Source organism: Strix uralensis, chromosome 19 (assembly GCF_047716275.1).
Source record: "Strix uralensis isolate ZFMK-TIS-50842 chromosome 19, bStrUra1, whole genome shotgun sequence".
Classification (NCBI taxonomy): domain Eukaryota; kingdom Metazoa; phylum Chordata; class Aves; order Strigiformes; family Strigidae; genus Strix; species Strix uralensis.
Genome location: NC_133990.1, coordinates 16,645,169 through 16,659,472, shown reverse-complemented (window position 1 = coordinate 16,659,472; position 14,304 = coordinate 16,645,169). Strand labels below are relative to the sequence as shown.

At 66.5% G+C, this 14,304-nt stretch overlaps 1 protein-coding gene across 12 annotated transcripts in view; it reads right to left on the bottom strand.

Annotated features, from left to right (window-relative positions):
- RBFOX3 (RNA binding fox-1 homolog 3) overlaps positions 1–14,304 on the bottom strand; it is a 131,781-nt gene that overhangs the window by 18,586 nt on the left and 98,891 nt on the right. For 9 of the 12 annotated variants that reach the window (XM_074888863.1, XM_074888862.1, XM_074888857.1 and 6 more), the window contains one exon: positions 3,931–4,250. The exons of 1 other annotated variant lie outside the window; for it this stretch is intronic. In XM_074888863.1, the coding sequence (XP_074744964.1) occupies positions 3,931–4,032 (102 nt within the window). In that variant the 5' untranslated portion in view covers positions 4,033–4,250. The remainder of the gene's footprint in view (positions 1–3,930; positions 4,251–14,304) is intronic. 2 more of the 12 variants (XM_074888866.1, XM_074888868.1) reach the window with 2 other exon arrangements.

The window sequence follows — 14,304 nt, the reverse complement described above, 5'->3', positions numbered from 1 at the left end:
CGGGGGCAGCAGGAGCTGGCGTGGGCAGCCTGCGCCTGCTCTCCTAATTAGCCGTCTTCTTTGTTAAACCATACCCCTCCACCAACTGCCTGTAATGCTTTAAAGAATGATAGATACTAAATCTAATTTAATCTACTCATTCACCCATCACTATAGTACTAAAATAGGAATATACCTATAAAAAGAGCATCACCAGGCAGTGTAGGCCTAAATTACAGCTATTGTGGGAAAACCAGCTTTGCAAAGCCAAAATTAATGTCAGTGTTTTCAATATAACAACAAAAAAAGAGGAAAACATGTTTTTTGCGGCTTTAAAGCCTGTCCTCCACTGTGCAAGGCGGCCGCTGCAGTGCGGGCGCTGGGCCGGAGCCGGGAGCCGCTGCGCCGGGTCTCGCATCCGAGCGACGCGCGAGCAGGGGGAGAAACCAGGTTTGAGACCAACCCGCTGCTGCAACACGCTACGATACTGCTCGGAATAGACTTGCTCCCTAAAAATATAATATGCTAAACTTGGCAGCAGCCCTTTTAGAAAGGAATTTTCCAAGCAGCCTTTTGCAGAGGCTGTTTCCCAGCGGGCCAGGCGCTGCTCAGCCAAGTCTCCTGCGCCGTGGGCTGGGCACCGCGCTGCGACCGTGGGCACCGGGGATGGCACTGGGGATGTCCCCGGTGAGCGGCACCTCGGGGGCAGCTCGGTGGCGGGTTTCAGCCCATCTGCCCATCACCCTGCGCTCGCGCCCAGCCCCGCGTGCTCAGCCTGGCCTGCACCGCGCTCTAGCACTGACGCTGCGCCTCAGAGCCCGGGTCCGTTTCAGGTCAGCACCGTGCCTCGGCCCGAGCAACGAGCTGCTCACGTGTAACTACAGCGGAGACGCTTCTTCCGCAGCGACCGATTCCTCTGTTAACAGAACGAAGCCAAAGTCCCCCTTTGCCCCCAGGTCCTCGCTGAGCAAGAGCTAAACAGCACCGCCAAGCCCCACCAAAGGATGCGGCGTTCCTGCTTGCCCCACCGGCGCAGCCGCTCCACCGTGGGCACCCCCAGCCCTGCTGCCTGCCCTGCAGCCCCTCCTGGCCCCCCAGGAGCCCTGCTCTGGCACTGGGGCTGGAGCACAGCAGGGTTGGGGGGGGATTCCTGCACACAGCACGGCTGCCCCACACGGTGCCGCGACCCACGGCACCCACGGCTGAGACCAGGGCGCCCACGTGGTGGGAGCTGAGCGAGGCGTGAGGTCCCCGCAGCCGCTTGGATGAGCCATTCCCGCTGCCAGAGCCTGCTGGGAGCTGCATTTTCCCTGGCGTGGGGATAATCAAAGTTTTGCAGACAGCTTAGTTTCTTGGTCGTTCCTTCAAATACCGGCACTGTCGAAAACGCCGGGGCTGGGGAGCTACTGAATGCGAGCAGCCTTCTCAGGAACAAATCCTGCAAACGCCAGCCAGCTCCCCGCGGGCAGAGCACGTGCCCGAAGGGGGTGAGGCCAGTTACTCTGCGCAGACTCTGTGGCCCCCCAGCTCTTGGCCCACCCTGGCGCAGTTGGGTGTGTGTTCCAGCACAGGAGGAGCTGGTGGCCACCACAGGCCCTTGCAGCCATGGGCCTCAGGCACCATCTGGGGGTATTTGCCCACCCCAGGACTGATGCATGGACATCTGCCTCCCTACGTACACGCACAATCCGGACAGGGAACCATAACCCGGGAGGGGGGGTCTTGCCTGAGCCCCCCGCATACCCCACTTCACAGCACCTTGGGGGAGAGTGGGCCAGGGCTGAGCTCTGCAGCGGGCACGTGCCCACGGGCAGCGGCAGTGTCGTTCCCCATGTGCTCCTCCAGCACAGGCGTGCCGAAGGTGCACACATCCTAAATCCAGAGCGAGCTCAGGGCTAAAACATCAGGCGCTGGCCCACTGCTCAGCTGGGTAGGATGAGGAGCCCGGCGTGGTGCGTGCCCTGTGCCCCTTCCCCACGCGATGGCGGCCGGTGACGTTCCTCTGCCTCACGCCTCATTGTGACACGCACCAGGAACAGCCCGTCCCCAGCGCTGGGTGCAGAACCTCAGCAAGGGACAAGCCCTGGGAAAAGGACGGAGATTTTGGCCTCCATCATGCCCATTAGCTCGGTGAAAATCCAACTCCAAATCTCTTAATAAAACCCTCCTTCCTGGCTCGCGAGTCCAGACCTGCTGCCAAGGAGCAGGAGGCTTCTGGGAGAGCGTGGAGGAAGAGACGCTAAACACGACGGTGAAATTAAAACAAACAGGGCGAGGGGGGAACCAGGAGCTGCCGGGTGCGAAGAGCCACGCACGGGGGAAAAGCTTCCCCTTCCCAGCGACCCCAAACTCCCCTTGTGCGTGGCCCAGCTGGGCACCAGCAGCAGGCAGCCCATGCCTGCCTGCAACGCTGCCGGCCCCCGCCGCCTGCAGCCGCAGCCCCCGGAGCCGTCAGGCAGCGCAGCCGCTCCGTGCCGGAGCTCCTGGGGCGAGCGGCGCAGCCGAGGTGGCTGGGGGATGAGGGGATCCCGGCCAGAGAGGGAAATGGGAAACCCCCCGCGCTGCCGCCCGCTCCCAACACAGGCTCCGGGCCCTGCGCCGGCTCAGAGCACCCCTGCGCTCCCTTCCGAGGGACAGACCCCCCCCGGGGACGGGGGGAGGCTTGGGGGTGGTTGCTGCTTGGTGTCAACGTGCCCGGGCGGCTGAGCCGCGGCCGCAGGAACCTCGGTGCAGCCTAGGGAAGCCGTCACCGAAATCCAGCCCAGCCTCAGCTCTCCCCAGCCTCTGCCTGCAGGAGGGTGCAATAAATCACGCTCCCGTCTTGGCCGGCCTCTGCAGCAGCCCCCGCGTCAGCCCCGGCCCCGCGCACACCCCGCAGCCGCCGCCGCACTTGTGTAACCAGCGGCAGCACCGGCTTTGCCAACCCCATCCCCGACGCGCCAGATGGAGCGACCCTAGGCCTCGCCGGCCCCACCGCCGGCCACGAGCCCGCTCGGACCCAGGCCACAGGCATCCCGAGGGACCGAAACGCTGCCCAGCCCTTCCCCGCCGGGGCGGGAGAGTTTGCGCCCGCGGCGCCTGCCCTCGGCTGCCGGGTGAGCTGCGCAGGCCGTGCCGAGCGTGGTGAGGATGCTATGAATTTTTAAACTCCTGAAAGCACAAATGGAGCGGTTCGCCTGGCTGGAAGACGGGATTTCCGACGCAGCAAAGAGGCTTTTGAAGAAAACGCTGCCTCTCCCGAGCTGCGCGTCCCCCGGGACGACGAGCCCGGGAACCCGGCGTGCTGGGTCCAGCGCGGGACCCAAGGGCAGCCCCGCGGAACAGAAGTTAAGAACCAAACCAACAGGCCGGGCACCCTCTGGCTGGGCCACCCCATGCTGGGGCTCGCCCGGCCCCACCACCCCTCCGGGTCCCTCTGCAGCACCTTCCTGTTGGCAGCGAGACCAACCCCTGCACACTCGACCCCGCTGCAGACACACGTGACACGGTGGCACATGCACACACACACACCCCTGCACACGCGTGTGCACGCAAAAGCTCATCACCTTCCCTTCTCCCCAGAGGCGGCTCAGGCCACGCAGGAGCCTCGTCCCTTTATCCGAGCATCCATCATCATCGCCTCTGCCGAGCGGCAGCAGCACCGAGGCGGGGAACGCGCTGGACCCGCACCGGCGGCTCTGCCTGCCGCACTGCCCGCGTCTCAGCCGCTCGCCAGCCCCGGTCGCGCTCCCAGCCGCCTCGGCAGAGAAACCGGAGAAACCCCAAAGGAATCGCGGCCGAGGACCGCTAGCCACCGCTGCAACGCAACTCGCCGCTGCCGTGGGGCTGGCGCCAGCGAGGCCCCGCGGCCGGGGAGGAAGCAGTTAAGCTCCGACCCTCCACCGAGAGGGAACCGGCCAGAAACACGTGTGAACCGGAAAGCAAAAAAATCCCCCGGAGAGGGTGACTTACCTGTTGGAGGTAGAGGAAGGCTGGAGGACAGGGGAGAGAGTGAGGAAGCATGCCTGAGTTGGAGACAAGGAGGCAGCCCGAGTTAGCCATGGAGCACAGCATGTGTCGACAGGTAGCCGTGAAGCTGCTCGCGGGTCCGTCCTCTTCCGCACAACCGCTATCCTCGTCTTCCCGGCTCGCCCCTCGGGCTCTCCCCTCCTCGGCCGTCCCTCCCGACCCCTCGGCGCTAGTTAGGAGGGATTCATCTGCGCCGCGTGCCCCGGGAGCCGCGCTCGCCTGGTCACTTCGGTGCCATCAGACACTGGCACTGAGCGCACGGTCTGCAAAGGGTGTGTGTGAGCCAGAGCGGGAGCGGGGAGAGAAAGGAAGGGGAGGAGGAAGGGAGAGAGGGCGAGGGAGCGAAATAAAAGGGGTGGGAGTTGGAGGAGGAGGGGGAGTCCCCTGTGCATTCAGACATCAAACAGAGCTCTGTATAAAATGAAGAGAATCCGTAATGACATGAGAACAGCTGATCCCGCACTTAACCCCTCCGCCGCCGCCGCTCGCAGATGGCTTCCCCGCCGCCCGGGCAGCCCCTCGCAGCCCCCGGCCACGCGCCGCCGCGCCGGGGCAGCCGGCAGGCAGGATGGGGCCGAGCGGGCAGAGCCGTCTCCCTTCCCGGCGCTGGCTCCCAGGGGATGGAGAGGGTCTTACCGGGAGTTTCGCTGGTGCGACACGGGCACCCCAGGAAGCCGTGCCAAGCAGCCGGCCCTTGCAGCCGCGGCAGCCCCCGCGATGGCAGCGCCTGGCAGCCGCGGGACTCCCCCACGCACACACAGCCGGACACGTGCACACGCACCACGCTCTCCGTGGGAGACACACAGGCAGACGGGGACGGCCGCGCTGGCAGGGACGGGCAGGGAGCCATGCAGCAGACCCAGCTCCGCCTCCCCCGAGAGGCACATACCCACTCGGGCCTGCAGCCCCGCCGCATGCACGGCCACGGCAGCCACTGCACGGCCACGGGCTCACCCCAGCACGGGCAGGGCCGGCAGCCCCCCGGCCTTCCCTGCCAGAGCAGCCACGGTCGTAGCCTCGGCGCTGCCTGCGCACCCCGGGCGCTGCCAGCTCGGCCCCGCTGGCAAGGGGGAGCCCGGCACACCGGGGTGACATGGAGGGGCCCTGCCTGCGGGCGCCAGCCTCCCCGGAGCGATGGGGACCCCCTGCCCCGAGCACCCTGCAGCGGGCAGGGACCGGCCCCGGCAGAGCTCGAGAGGCTTTTTGGCGTTTCGGACTGGCCTGTCGGTGCTGCCAGCAGACCTGACGCATCAACACCACGCACACCTCCTGTCACAGCTGCCATGGCAATAGCCTACGTGCCGGTGCCCGCAAGGGACAGCGGCGTCGGAACACACGTGTGCTCGTTCAGGTCCCCGGTCCCACCTCGCGCCTCCCGCCGTCGCAGCCCCGGCACCCTCAGTGCCGGCACGGGGGTCCCTGCCCCAGCACCCCACAGCACCGGCGTTGCCTCGCACCCGACTTCAGAGACGTGGCCGGCGACGAAGCCGCCGGGACGGCGTTGGGCTTGGGTATGTGGGCAAGGAAACCTGGGCTCGGTTCAGTTTCCATCTTGGCCAAATATGATGCACAAAGGCAGGTCTGTGCCAGCAGCTGCTGATGCTCCGGCTCCACCGGAGCCTCCGGCACACGACCAGCCCTATTCGGAGGCTGGGATTTTCCACAGTCTCCCCAGACATAGCGACATGCTGCAGTGTCCTGGTACACTCGCAGCGGTTCCCATTTCTGCTGCAGATACTCACCGGCGTGTGGCACGGCCGGCCCGCAGCCGCCCGGCAAACCAACAGCTCCGGGAAAAGCCGTGCCGAGGAAGCGGCGACCGGGACTAAGGGGGTGCCAGCCCCCCTGCTGTGTCCTGCTGCTGGGGTGACCACGCTCCAAAGGGACTGCAAGGTGCCAAAGGGGGGGCTGGGGAAGGTTTCTCATCGCCACCTCGGTACCAAGAGCCGGAAGGAGCCTGGGGCATCCTCCGGCCGATGCCTGTGGGGCATGGGGGCTGCAGCCAGCTCCTGTGTCCCACCACAACCGCTCACCCGAGGGACGAGGACCGATCTGGATGCAGGGGCCCATCCAGCACCCCTTGGTTCTCAGACCCGGCGCTCCCTGTTCGCCTCCACTTCCCCCTCCCCAGAGACCCCCCCCCATGGCCCCACTGCCGTGCTCTCCCACACGCTCCCGTGCCTGGGGCAGGACACGGGGCAGCTTTGCAAGGGCTGGGGGACGAGGGGTCCCACCAGGCACCCACCTGCACCCGAGCACCGCACAGCACCCTGGCACAGGGCGAGGGACGCCCTGGGCAAGGTGCCAGGCAGCTCCAAAGGCCCTGGGCCGCTCCAGCCCCCCCACGGCTCCTGCGCCGCTCTCAGGCAGAGGTGGAAAGGGAAGGGCACGGCCCGGTGCTCTGGGCTCGCAGAGCCCAACCAAGTGAACCCTGTGAGCCGGGAGCCAGCTCCGGGATGAGGTAATCTGCCCGTCCTCCCCCGCGCCGGAGCCTGGCTGCGGGCAGGGTGACTCAAAGGTGCTTCTGGCCGGTGGCAGCGCCACAAGCCCTGGCACTGCCTCGAGCCAGCAGCCCGCGTCGTGGGCAGGGCCGGCTGGCAGCCGTGGGGCGAGGAGAGACGCTGCTCTGCTGCAGGGACATGCTGGGCAGAGACCCCGGCCCCGCTGGTGCAGACCCTCGGCCCCGCTGCCAGCAGCAGGAACTGGCCGCGGCTCCCCGGGAGAGACACCTCGGCAGTGGCGGGACTGGGCATGGTCCCTCCTCTGGCTGCAGAGGTGTCCCCCCAGCAGCGGGGACCCCCTGTGGGACGTGGCCACAGCCGGGCTGCACCAACCCACTGGCCAGCCCCAGAGTGGGGAACGTGTCCCTGGCCACCACCCGCTGCCTCCCCTCACGCCGCAGCTCCCGGCCGCCCCGGTGGTGATGCCGCGCTGCAGCCCTGGCCGATGGCACCGGGGCTGTGCTGGGGCAGCCCCACGGCGCCCGGGCCCGAGGAGCCCTGGCCAGAGCTGCCCAGCCCCGCGGAGCCGCAGCCCCGGAGGAACCCCTCCGAAACTGAAGTCTCCTGGAATGAAAGTTTATTTATCTGTTTAATTAAGATGTGTTCACCAGGCGCACAGACCCCGTTCCATCTGTCTCACTTACAGCCGCGTCCCAGTAAAATTAAACCTAATAAATATCAGACGAGGGAAAGCAAAGGGCACATGTAAGATATATGATCAAAGGCAGAAGTTGCACAGGGCTGCAGTTCTAAGCACATCTTTCTCTCTGCCCTTCGGGGATGGGTTGGCGATGCGCTCCCATGCACAGGATGGGGCTGGCTTTCCTTCAAATCAGCACTATTTTCATTTTTTATTTATTTTAAATGAACCCTTGAGGGCTCCTTGGTTTTGTTTTCTGGAAGAGGGAGAGCAACATGGCACCAGGACAGGACCAGGCTCGGCCGCTGGTCCAGGGCCCAGCGAGGTGCCCCGAGCCAAGGGGCAGAGTCTGTGCCGGGAGGGCTGATGGGTGCTCGCCCCCCAGACCACCGAGGGGACCAGCTGGGGACGGCACAATGCTTCAGGCTGCTCCCAGGTGGCCAGAACGTACCGGCCACGCGTGGTCAGGAGCTGGCCCAGTGGCAGGGACCCACCGGGAGCTGCCCAGGCCGGCCACGCGGCTCGGCTGTGGCACATTCCCCAACCCAGGTGCTGAGGGGCTCCCGCGCACGTTGCACCAAGCGCCCGAGCACACGTCAGATCCGCTGAGGGCTGCCCCAACGCCACCCCCAGAGCCCCGAGTCCCCTCCCCGTGGGACACAATGGGAAATGGCAGTCCCCAGCGCCGCAGCCTGCAGCGGTACGCCATCCCCCAGCCCCTCCCGGCACAAAGCCGGGACGCGGTGGCCCAGGGATGTGCTGTGGGGATGCGACGCACGACCGCGGATGGGCTGCGTGCCCCAGGGCCTGCAAGTGTCTGGCCCTTAACAGGACCCCCGTGGCACCCCCAGCACGCTCCACAGTGCAAAACCAGAGTGTGAGCCCGGACGTTGCTGCTTGGGAGAGCTGCCGAAAGGGGACGTGGGTCAGGCCGAGGCGCAGCCGCTGTGGCGAGGACCGGGAAGGTTGGGTGTCCCCCCGTCACGGTGGGGTCAGCCCGCAAGCGCAGCGCCGGCGGCCCCGTGGTACCCAGGGAGCGGGGCACCCGTCTAGTCCTCTCCTCCCACCCACTCCAGAATGCCCCCAAGCCACGGCATTCATTAATTAAAAGCTCATTAGTAGTTAATCATAGGCATAAAGCAATTACATGAAGGCGCTGACGGGTCTGAGCTGCTGTGAAGGGAGGGGAAGGTCCCGCACCCCCCCTTGGCTTGGCCGCGGGGATTGTCCTAGCGCTGGGCGCAGACCAGGACAGCGGGAAGGGACGCGCAGAGGTGACGGGTGAGGGCAGCGTGTGCCAGCGGGCCCTGCCCATCACCCCGGCCACCCCCACACCATCGCTGTGCCGCTGCTCCTCCTGCCCGAGCTCCCCCGGCCCTTCTCTGCAGGAGCAGCACCAGGTTTTACTGGGACTTGACTGGGAGAGGGACGCCCCTCCAGCGCGTGACGGGCAGCGAGGAGCAGGGGTGGCCATGCACAGGCTGAGCGTTCCAAAGCACCCCAGTCCCCCAACTGCGGGACCTGCGGGCACAGACTCCCCGCACCAGCACAGACCAAAGCGCTTCCTCCTGCTCCCGCACCACCAGCCCCGGCCGTGCCGCGGCTCCCGGCCGGCTCAGCTCACACCAGCCCAGCGCCACGTGCTGCCCCGGCTCCCCACACACCCCCTGTCCCTGCACAGCCCCCTCAGCTTCCTGCTTTCTTGCTCCATCTCTGTAAGACAGATGTGGTTTAAACTAACTGCAGGTATTAGGCTTTTTCTCTGTCTTCCTCTGCTCCTTCATCCTCCTCCTCTAGCGGCTCTCGGGAGGTCACCAGAGCCCCCACCTGCTCTGAATTCCCAAAGAAGCTGGAAATTGTCCCAAAACCCCTGTGCCTTCCCAGCGCTCTTGCTGCTGCTGCCCCAGATCCTGCCTCTGTCCCCCGCTGCTGCCTCCCTGCCTGCCACAGCGGCCGGGAGGTCCCAGGTCCCAGGCGGGGGGGTGTGTGTGTGTGTGTGTGCGATGTCAGTACCCGGGTGTGACATCACCAGGTGAGGAGGGGACGGGGACCAACACGCAGCAAGTATCTGCGACAGCAGCTGTGACAGCGGGAAGGGAGGAGAAATGCAGAGAAACACATGAAAGTTTAATGGGATTTAGGGAAAAACCACCTCACTGAAACTTTCCTCGCCGGCTGCGGGGGGGGAGACAGGACGGGGACCAGGAGACGCTTCGACCTCCAGCCAGAGCCGCCAGCACCGTGCAGAGCTGGATATCCCCGGGACGCCCCACTGCCCCCCGGGCCAGCCCTCCTCTGCCCTTCAGCCAACACGGGAAGCGCTTCGGGACCCTCAGTGCCCCCCACAACACGGAGCCCGGGCTGCAGCCGTCCTGCGAGACACGCGAGCAGGGAAATCTGTGTCCCCCCACCATGAGCAAACGGAGCAGAGGCACCTCCCGGTAACCGGCCACATCTGAGCTCTGGGCTCACTGCGGGACACGCAGCAGCTCCTGCAGGGACACGGTTGACGCCTGCGGTTGGGCAGGACAAGCAGGAGCTCGTCACTGCAGCGCGCCTGGCTTCTCGCCTTCAGTCAGCGTGGCCCTTCCTAAAGCCCTTTCACTTGACAAAATATTTACATGAAACGGCAATTAGGCTCCCTAGATTTAATGAGAATTAACGTGCAGGCAGCAGAACATTGGCGGAACAGATGCTGCTGAGCACCTCGAGCTCACGGGCCGGGTGGGCAGCGCCGGCAGCCGCGGCAGGTAAATCGGCGGCACCGCAGGGCCCGACGCGGGACGCAGGAACGCAACTGCAGACCCGGGGACCTGAAACGCTGCCTTCCCAGAGCCCCCCCTTCCCCGCTGCCCAACAAGGGGTTCCAAAGAAAAGGTACCCCCCGCCCCGAGCTGGTGCAATGCTGCACACCGGCCTCGCAGGCTGCAGCGGGGGGGCTCTGGCAGCCTGGGGGGTGCCAGTGCAAGGGTCAGGATGGGACGGTTGAGGCCGGCCGGGGGGTAGCACATCCCCAAGCAGGGGCGAGGGCAGGGGCATGCGTGGCACTGCCAGTGGCGGGCACAGGGGCCACCGGGAGCGGCAGACGGGTGACGTGGGCAGAGGGGGAGCACCGGGCAGGAGGTGCTCTGGAAGCAGACACTCAATCCTCATTATAAGGCTTTTTAAATGCACAGACAGGATATTAGCGTTTAAACAGGCTCTAGGACTCCAGGGCAAACTTTAAAAATCATAATATTTATAGAACCCTCCTTCCACTCGCCCCACATGCTCTTTATTTCGCCTGCAATTACTGCTAATTTGAAGACATTTTGCTTTGGCGTCTCAGCCTGTTGCGGTGTCGATTACCGAGCCGCCCGCTGCCGCCTGCCGCCGCAGCGCTCCCCGCAGTGCTCCCGACGGTGGCCACGCTCCCGCCACGCAGGGAAACCAAACCCTCCGCTTCCTCCCACGCTCGCGACGGAGAGACGCCCGCAATGCCAAGAAATGATGCTGAGCCGCTCTGCCGGGAGCGAGGCCCTCGCCCAGCCCCTCTCCCGGCAGGGCTGGGGATGCCGCTGTGCCCGGCGCGATGCCGGGACCCGGCCGGCCCGGACTTGCTGGCCACGTGCACCACGCGGGACGGGGAAAGGGGGGGACCCTCGAGTCAATGCGCTGCGGGGAGCCGTGCTTGGGGCTCCCCCGGGGACAGGCACCCCGGCACTGCTGCCCTGTGCCCCACACCAGCTGCGGCTCCGCGAAGCCACAAGCAGAAGCTCTGGAGCAGTTTGATTCCACGGCCGTGGCGGCTCATTAAGTCCCTGGGCAGAATTACCACCAGCGCAGGAGGAGGCTGCGAGCCCCCACGGGCCGGCGGGGATCAGCGCCGGCACCCAGGTCTCTCATGACAAAGCACCTTATGCCTGAAAGCTGCTTCCCTGAGAAACAATGAATTGGCATTATCCTCCTCCTCCCCGTCAGCTCCTTTCCCCACATCTCCCTTCACCCGGCTCTGCTCCGCTCCTTGCTCCAAAATCCAGGGGAGCGGGTAACCCCTCCAAGGGCTGCCGCACCCCCCGCTCCGGCCCCCCGCCAGCTCGGGCAGCTCCGAGGGAGCAGGAGTGGGGGGGTGGAAGGAGCTGGTGCTACTGGCTTAAGCCCCAGTTCGTGGCTGGGATGCCACGGGGACAGTGCAGAGCCTGACGCTTAGCGCAGCTCCTGCACCTCTGGGGAGGACGTGCAGCCCCCCGGGAGGCTGCTGGCCCCTGCCTCCATCCCCAACTCCTCTGCTCGCTGTCCCAGCCGCCCTCGGAGAGGAGCTCGCACCCGCACCCAGCGTCCCATCCCCAAGCAAAGTGCCTGCACAGACCCCATCACGGCCCCCTCCTCCCTCAAAGCCCTTGGGATGGCCGGGGGGGGTCTCAGCCGGTCTCCTGCCACCCGTCCCCCCAGCGGCTCGACAGCTCCGCTCGGGCAGGGAGAGCCCGAGCCCCCGCAGAGCCCGGCCCTCGCCCCCCGCCGTGCCCCCCAGCTCCGGGCTCAGCAGGGGACGACCAGGCAGCACCGTGCGGGGCTCCAAACCCCCCAAACGGACTGCGGTGCCACAGAGCAGCCTCGGGGTCCCCCAAGGGCCCCCCCTTAGTAACCTCAGCCACCAACTTCAATCTTGAGATACAAGCATGGGGGCCACCCCACAAGCACCCTCCAGACCCTGGGTGGGCACCCATGGGGGACGGACGGTGAGAGGTTGGCTGTGGCCCCACGGCCCCCCCGGCACAGCCCCCCAGGCTCCGGCACCCACCACTCAGCACCCCGGCGCAGGGACAGCACAGGACGTGGGGGTGTTTCTGGGCCGCTGCCCCGTTCCTGCCCAAAGCCAGGCCTGGCTCCGGCATCGCAGCCCGGCCCCTGCCCGCAAGCCGTAGGGCAGCGGGTGCCTCGCCAGAGCAGGAAAGCTCTCCCTGGCCAGCGGCCCCGCTGGGATGCAAAACGGCAGCAAGAAAAGACCCCGAGCAAAACCCCGGCAGGGAGGGAGGGGAAATGCCCACCCTTGGTGGTGGTACCTACCCAAAAATACATCATCATGTCGGCGGCGGGGTGCTGAGCAGCTCCGCGGGGTCGGCGGGAGGGTGCTGGGCTGTGCTGGGCGCTGCTGCTCCTGGCTGGGCTCTCTCCCCTCGGGTGCTCGCTGTCCGGCTCCAGCACCAAGGGCCGGCGCAGCCGGGTGCCCGGCACGCTCGCCTCCCTCCCCGGCGTGGCGTGGTCATTCGCCGCGGGCCACTGCACGCTTCAGAGCTGGCTGCCGGCCTCCGACATGCTGCTGCTGCGCGAGCGGGAGAGCCGGGGCCGGGGATGGACGCGAGGGCAGCCCTGGGCGGGCAGTGGGGCAGGGGCTTGTTCACCCCAGGGGGAAAAAAAAAACCCAAACGGGAGAGGGAGGGATAAAAATGAAACGCTCTCTGGAGTCTTTAAGAGCAAAGGGAGCGTGCGAGGGGCAGCCACAGCACCGGGGCGGGGGTCCGGGGCCCGGCGGCCGGGCTGGGCGCGAGGGTGGCGGCAGCGGCAGCTCCGGCGCGGACACTCCGAGGAGCCGATGTCCTGCCTCAGCGTTTTTCAAGCTGTCCTGTCAATAAGGAATCGGCCGCGCTCGCCGTTAACCTGCGAGGTGCCAGCCGGCTGCCGGCACCCCCCGCCACACCGCCCGCTCCCCATTGCTGCTCCCGGCAGGCGGGGGTGCTCAGATGGGCTGTTTTGGGGGGCCCAGCATCCCCCGCTTTGCAGGATGCGGCCGCTGTGGCCTGAGGGGGGGCAGAGCCAGCAGCCCCCAGTCCCTGAGCGCGGGAGCAATGGGGACAGTCCCTGCATGAGCCGGCGGCCCAGGACGTGGCCACTGCGCTCTGCACGAGCAGGACACCCCAAAAGTCCCCCCCAGTGCTGGCACAGTGGCTGGGGGGAGACCCTGTCCCCCAGGAAAGAGCCGCAGGACCGGCCGAGATCCCGCACGGGAGGCGGGGGGAGCACTGGCCGCAGGGGGGGCCACGGTGGCAGTGGGGTCCCGGGGCGAGACGGAGCTTCCCCGCGGGGAGCGGGACCCCGGCCCCCCCGGCACGGCAGCTCGGCTCCGCAGGCACTAAATCTCCCGTCCTCCTGGGGCCCCCGGGAGCGAGGGGACCGTGTGCGCTGAACCAGACGCGGGAGCAAGGGAATAAATAAGAATAAGGGAAGGCACAGGAGCGAGAGGGGTGGCAGCTCGGTCTCTGGGGCCCAGCTGGCTCTGACATCTCCAGCCCCATAATCATATTCAAAGCAGCGCCGGGCTGAGGCATTTCTCCTCCAGCACAGCAATAAAAGAAAGCAACACTCTCAATAATTCAGCACTAGGAGAGGGTGATAAAGCAGAGGAGCCACCACTGCAGGCAGCTGGGGCGGGGGGCTTCCCACTCCCTCTTATATCTTGGTGATCAAAACCCTCTCCTCTTTCTCTGTGCCCTGCCAGCACAGCCCCAGCCCCAGCCCCAGCCCCGGGCGGCTGCACCCCCGCGCTGCTGCCTGCACCGTGCCCTCGGCCTGTGCTGGCTGCGCAGGGACCTGGGGCAGAGGGGCCCGATGCAGCAGAATAAACCCCCCCCATTGCCACGCAAGCCAAAACCTGGGGGGTCAGGGGACGGGGGGGCAGCACCATCCTGGAGCCGGGGCAGGGTCGGCAGTGGGAGCACCTCCCCAGCTCGGCTCCCTGGCCCGGCCCTTTTCCCAGCACTGTTTTACCTTCTCCCGCTTCAGAACCCCCAGCCCCACGTCCACGCACGCCCCTCGCCCAGGGGTGCCACTGCAAACAGCCCCCGTCACCCCGCAGCCACGTCCCAACTCTCCCACCCAAATGTGGCGCCGGGGGCCGCTCAGCCGCGGGACACCAGCCCCGCTGCCGCCTCCCCTCCGTCGCGGGACGCATCTCCTCGCCAAACACAACCGTGCAGCCACGGCCTGGTGTGCTCCGGGCACCTGCAGCCCCGAGGAACCCCCGAGTGCCACCCACCCGTCCCCCACGTGCGGCCGGACACCGGGAGGGAGCAAAGACCTTGCTTCGGCACGGGGAGCGAGTTGCAAAGACACCAGTACGGACGCAAATGCCAGAGGTGGGGGCGAGCCCCGGGCCCGCAGGGAGCTCCCTGCCCATCACGGAAGCGAAGCACCATGCTG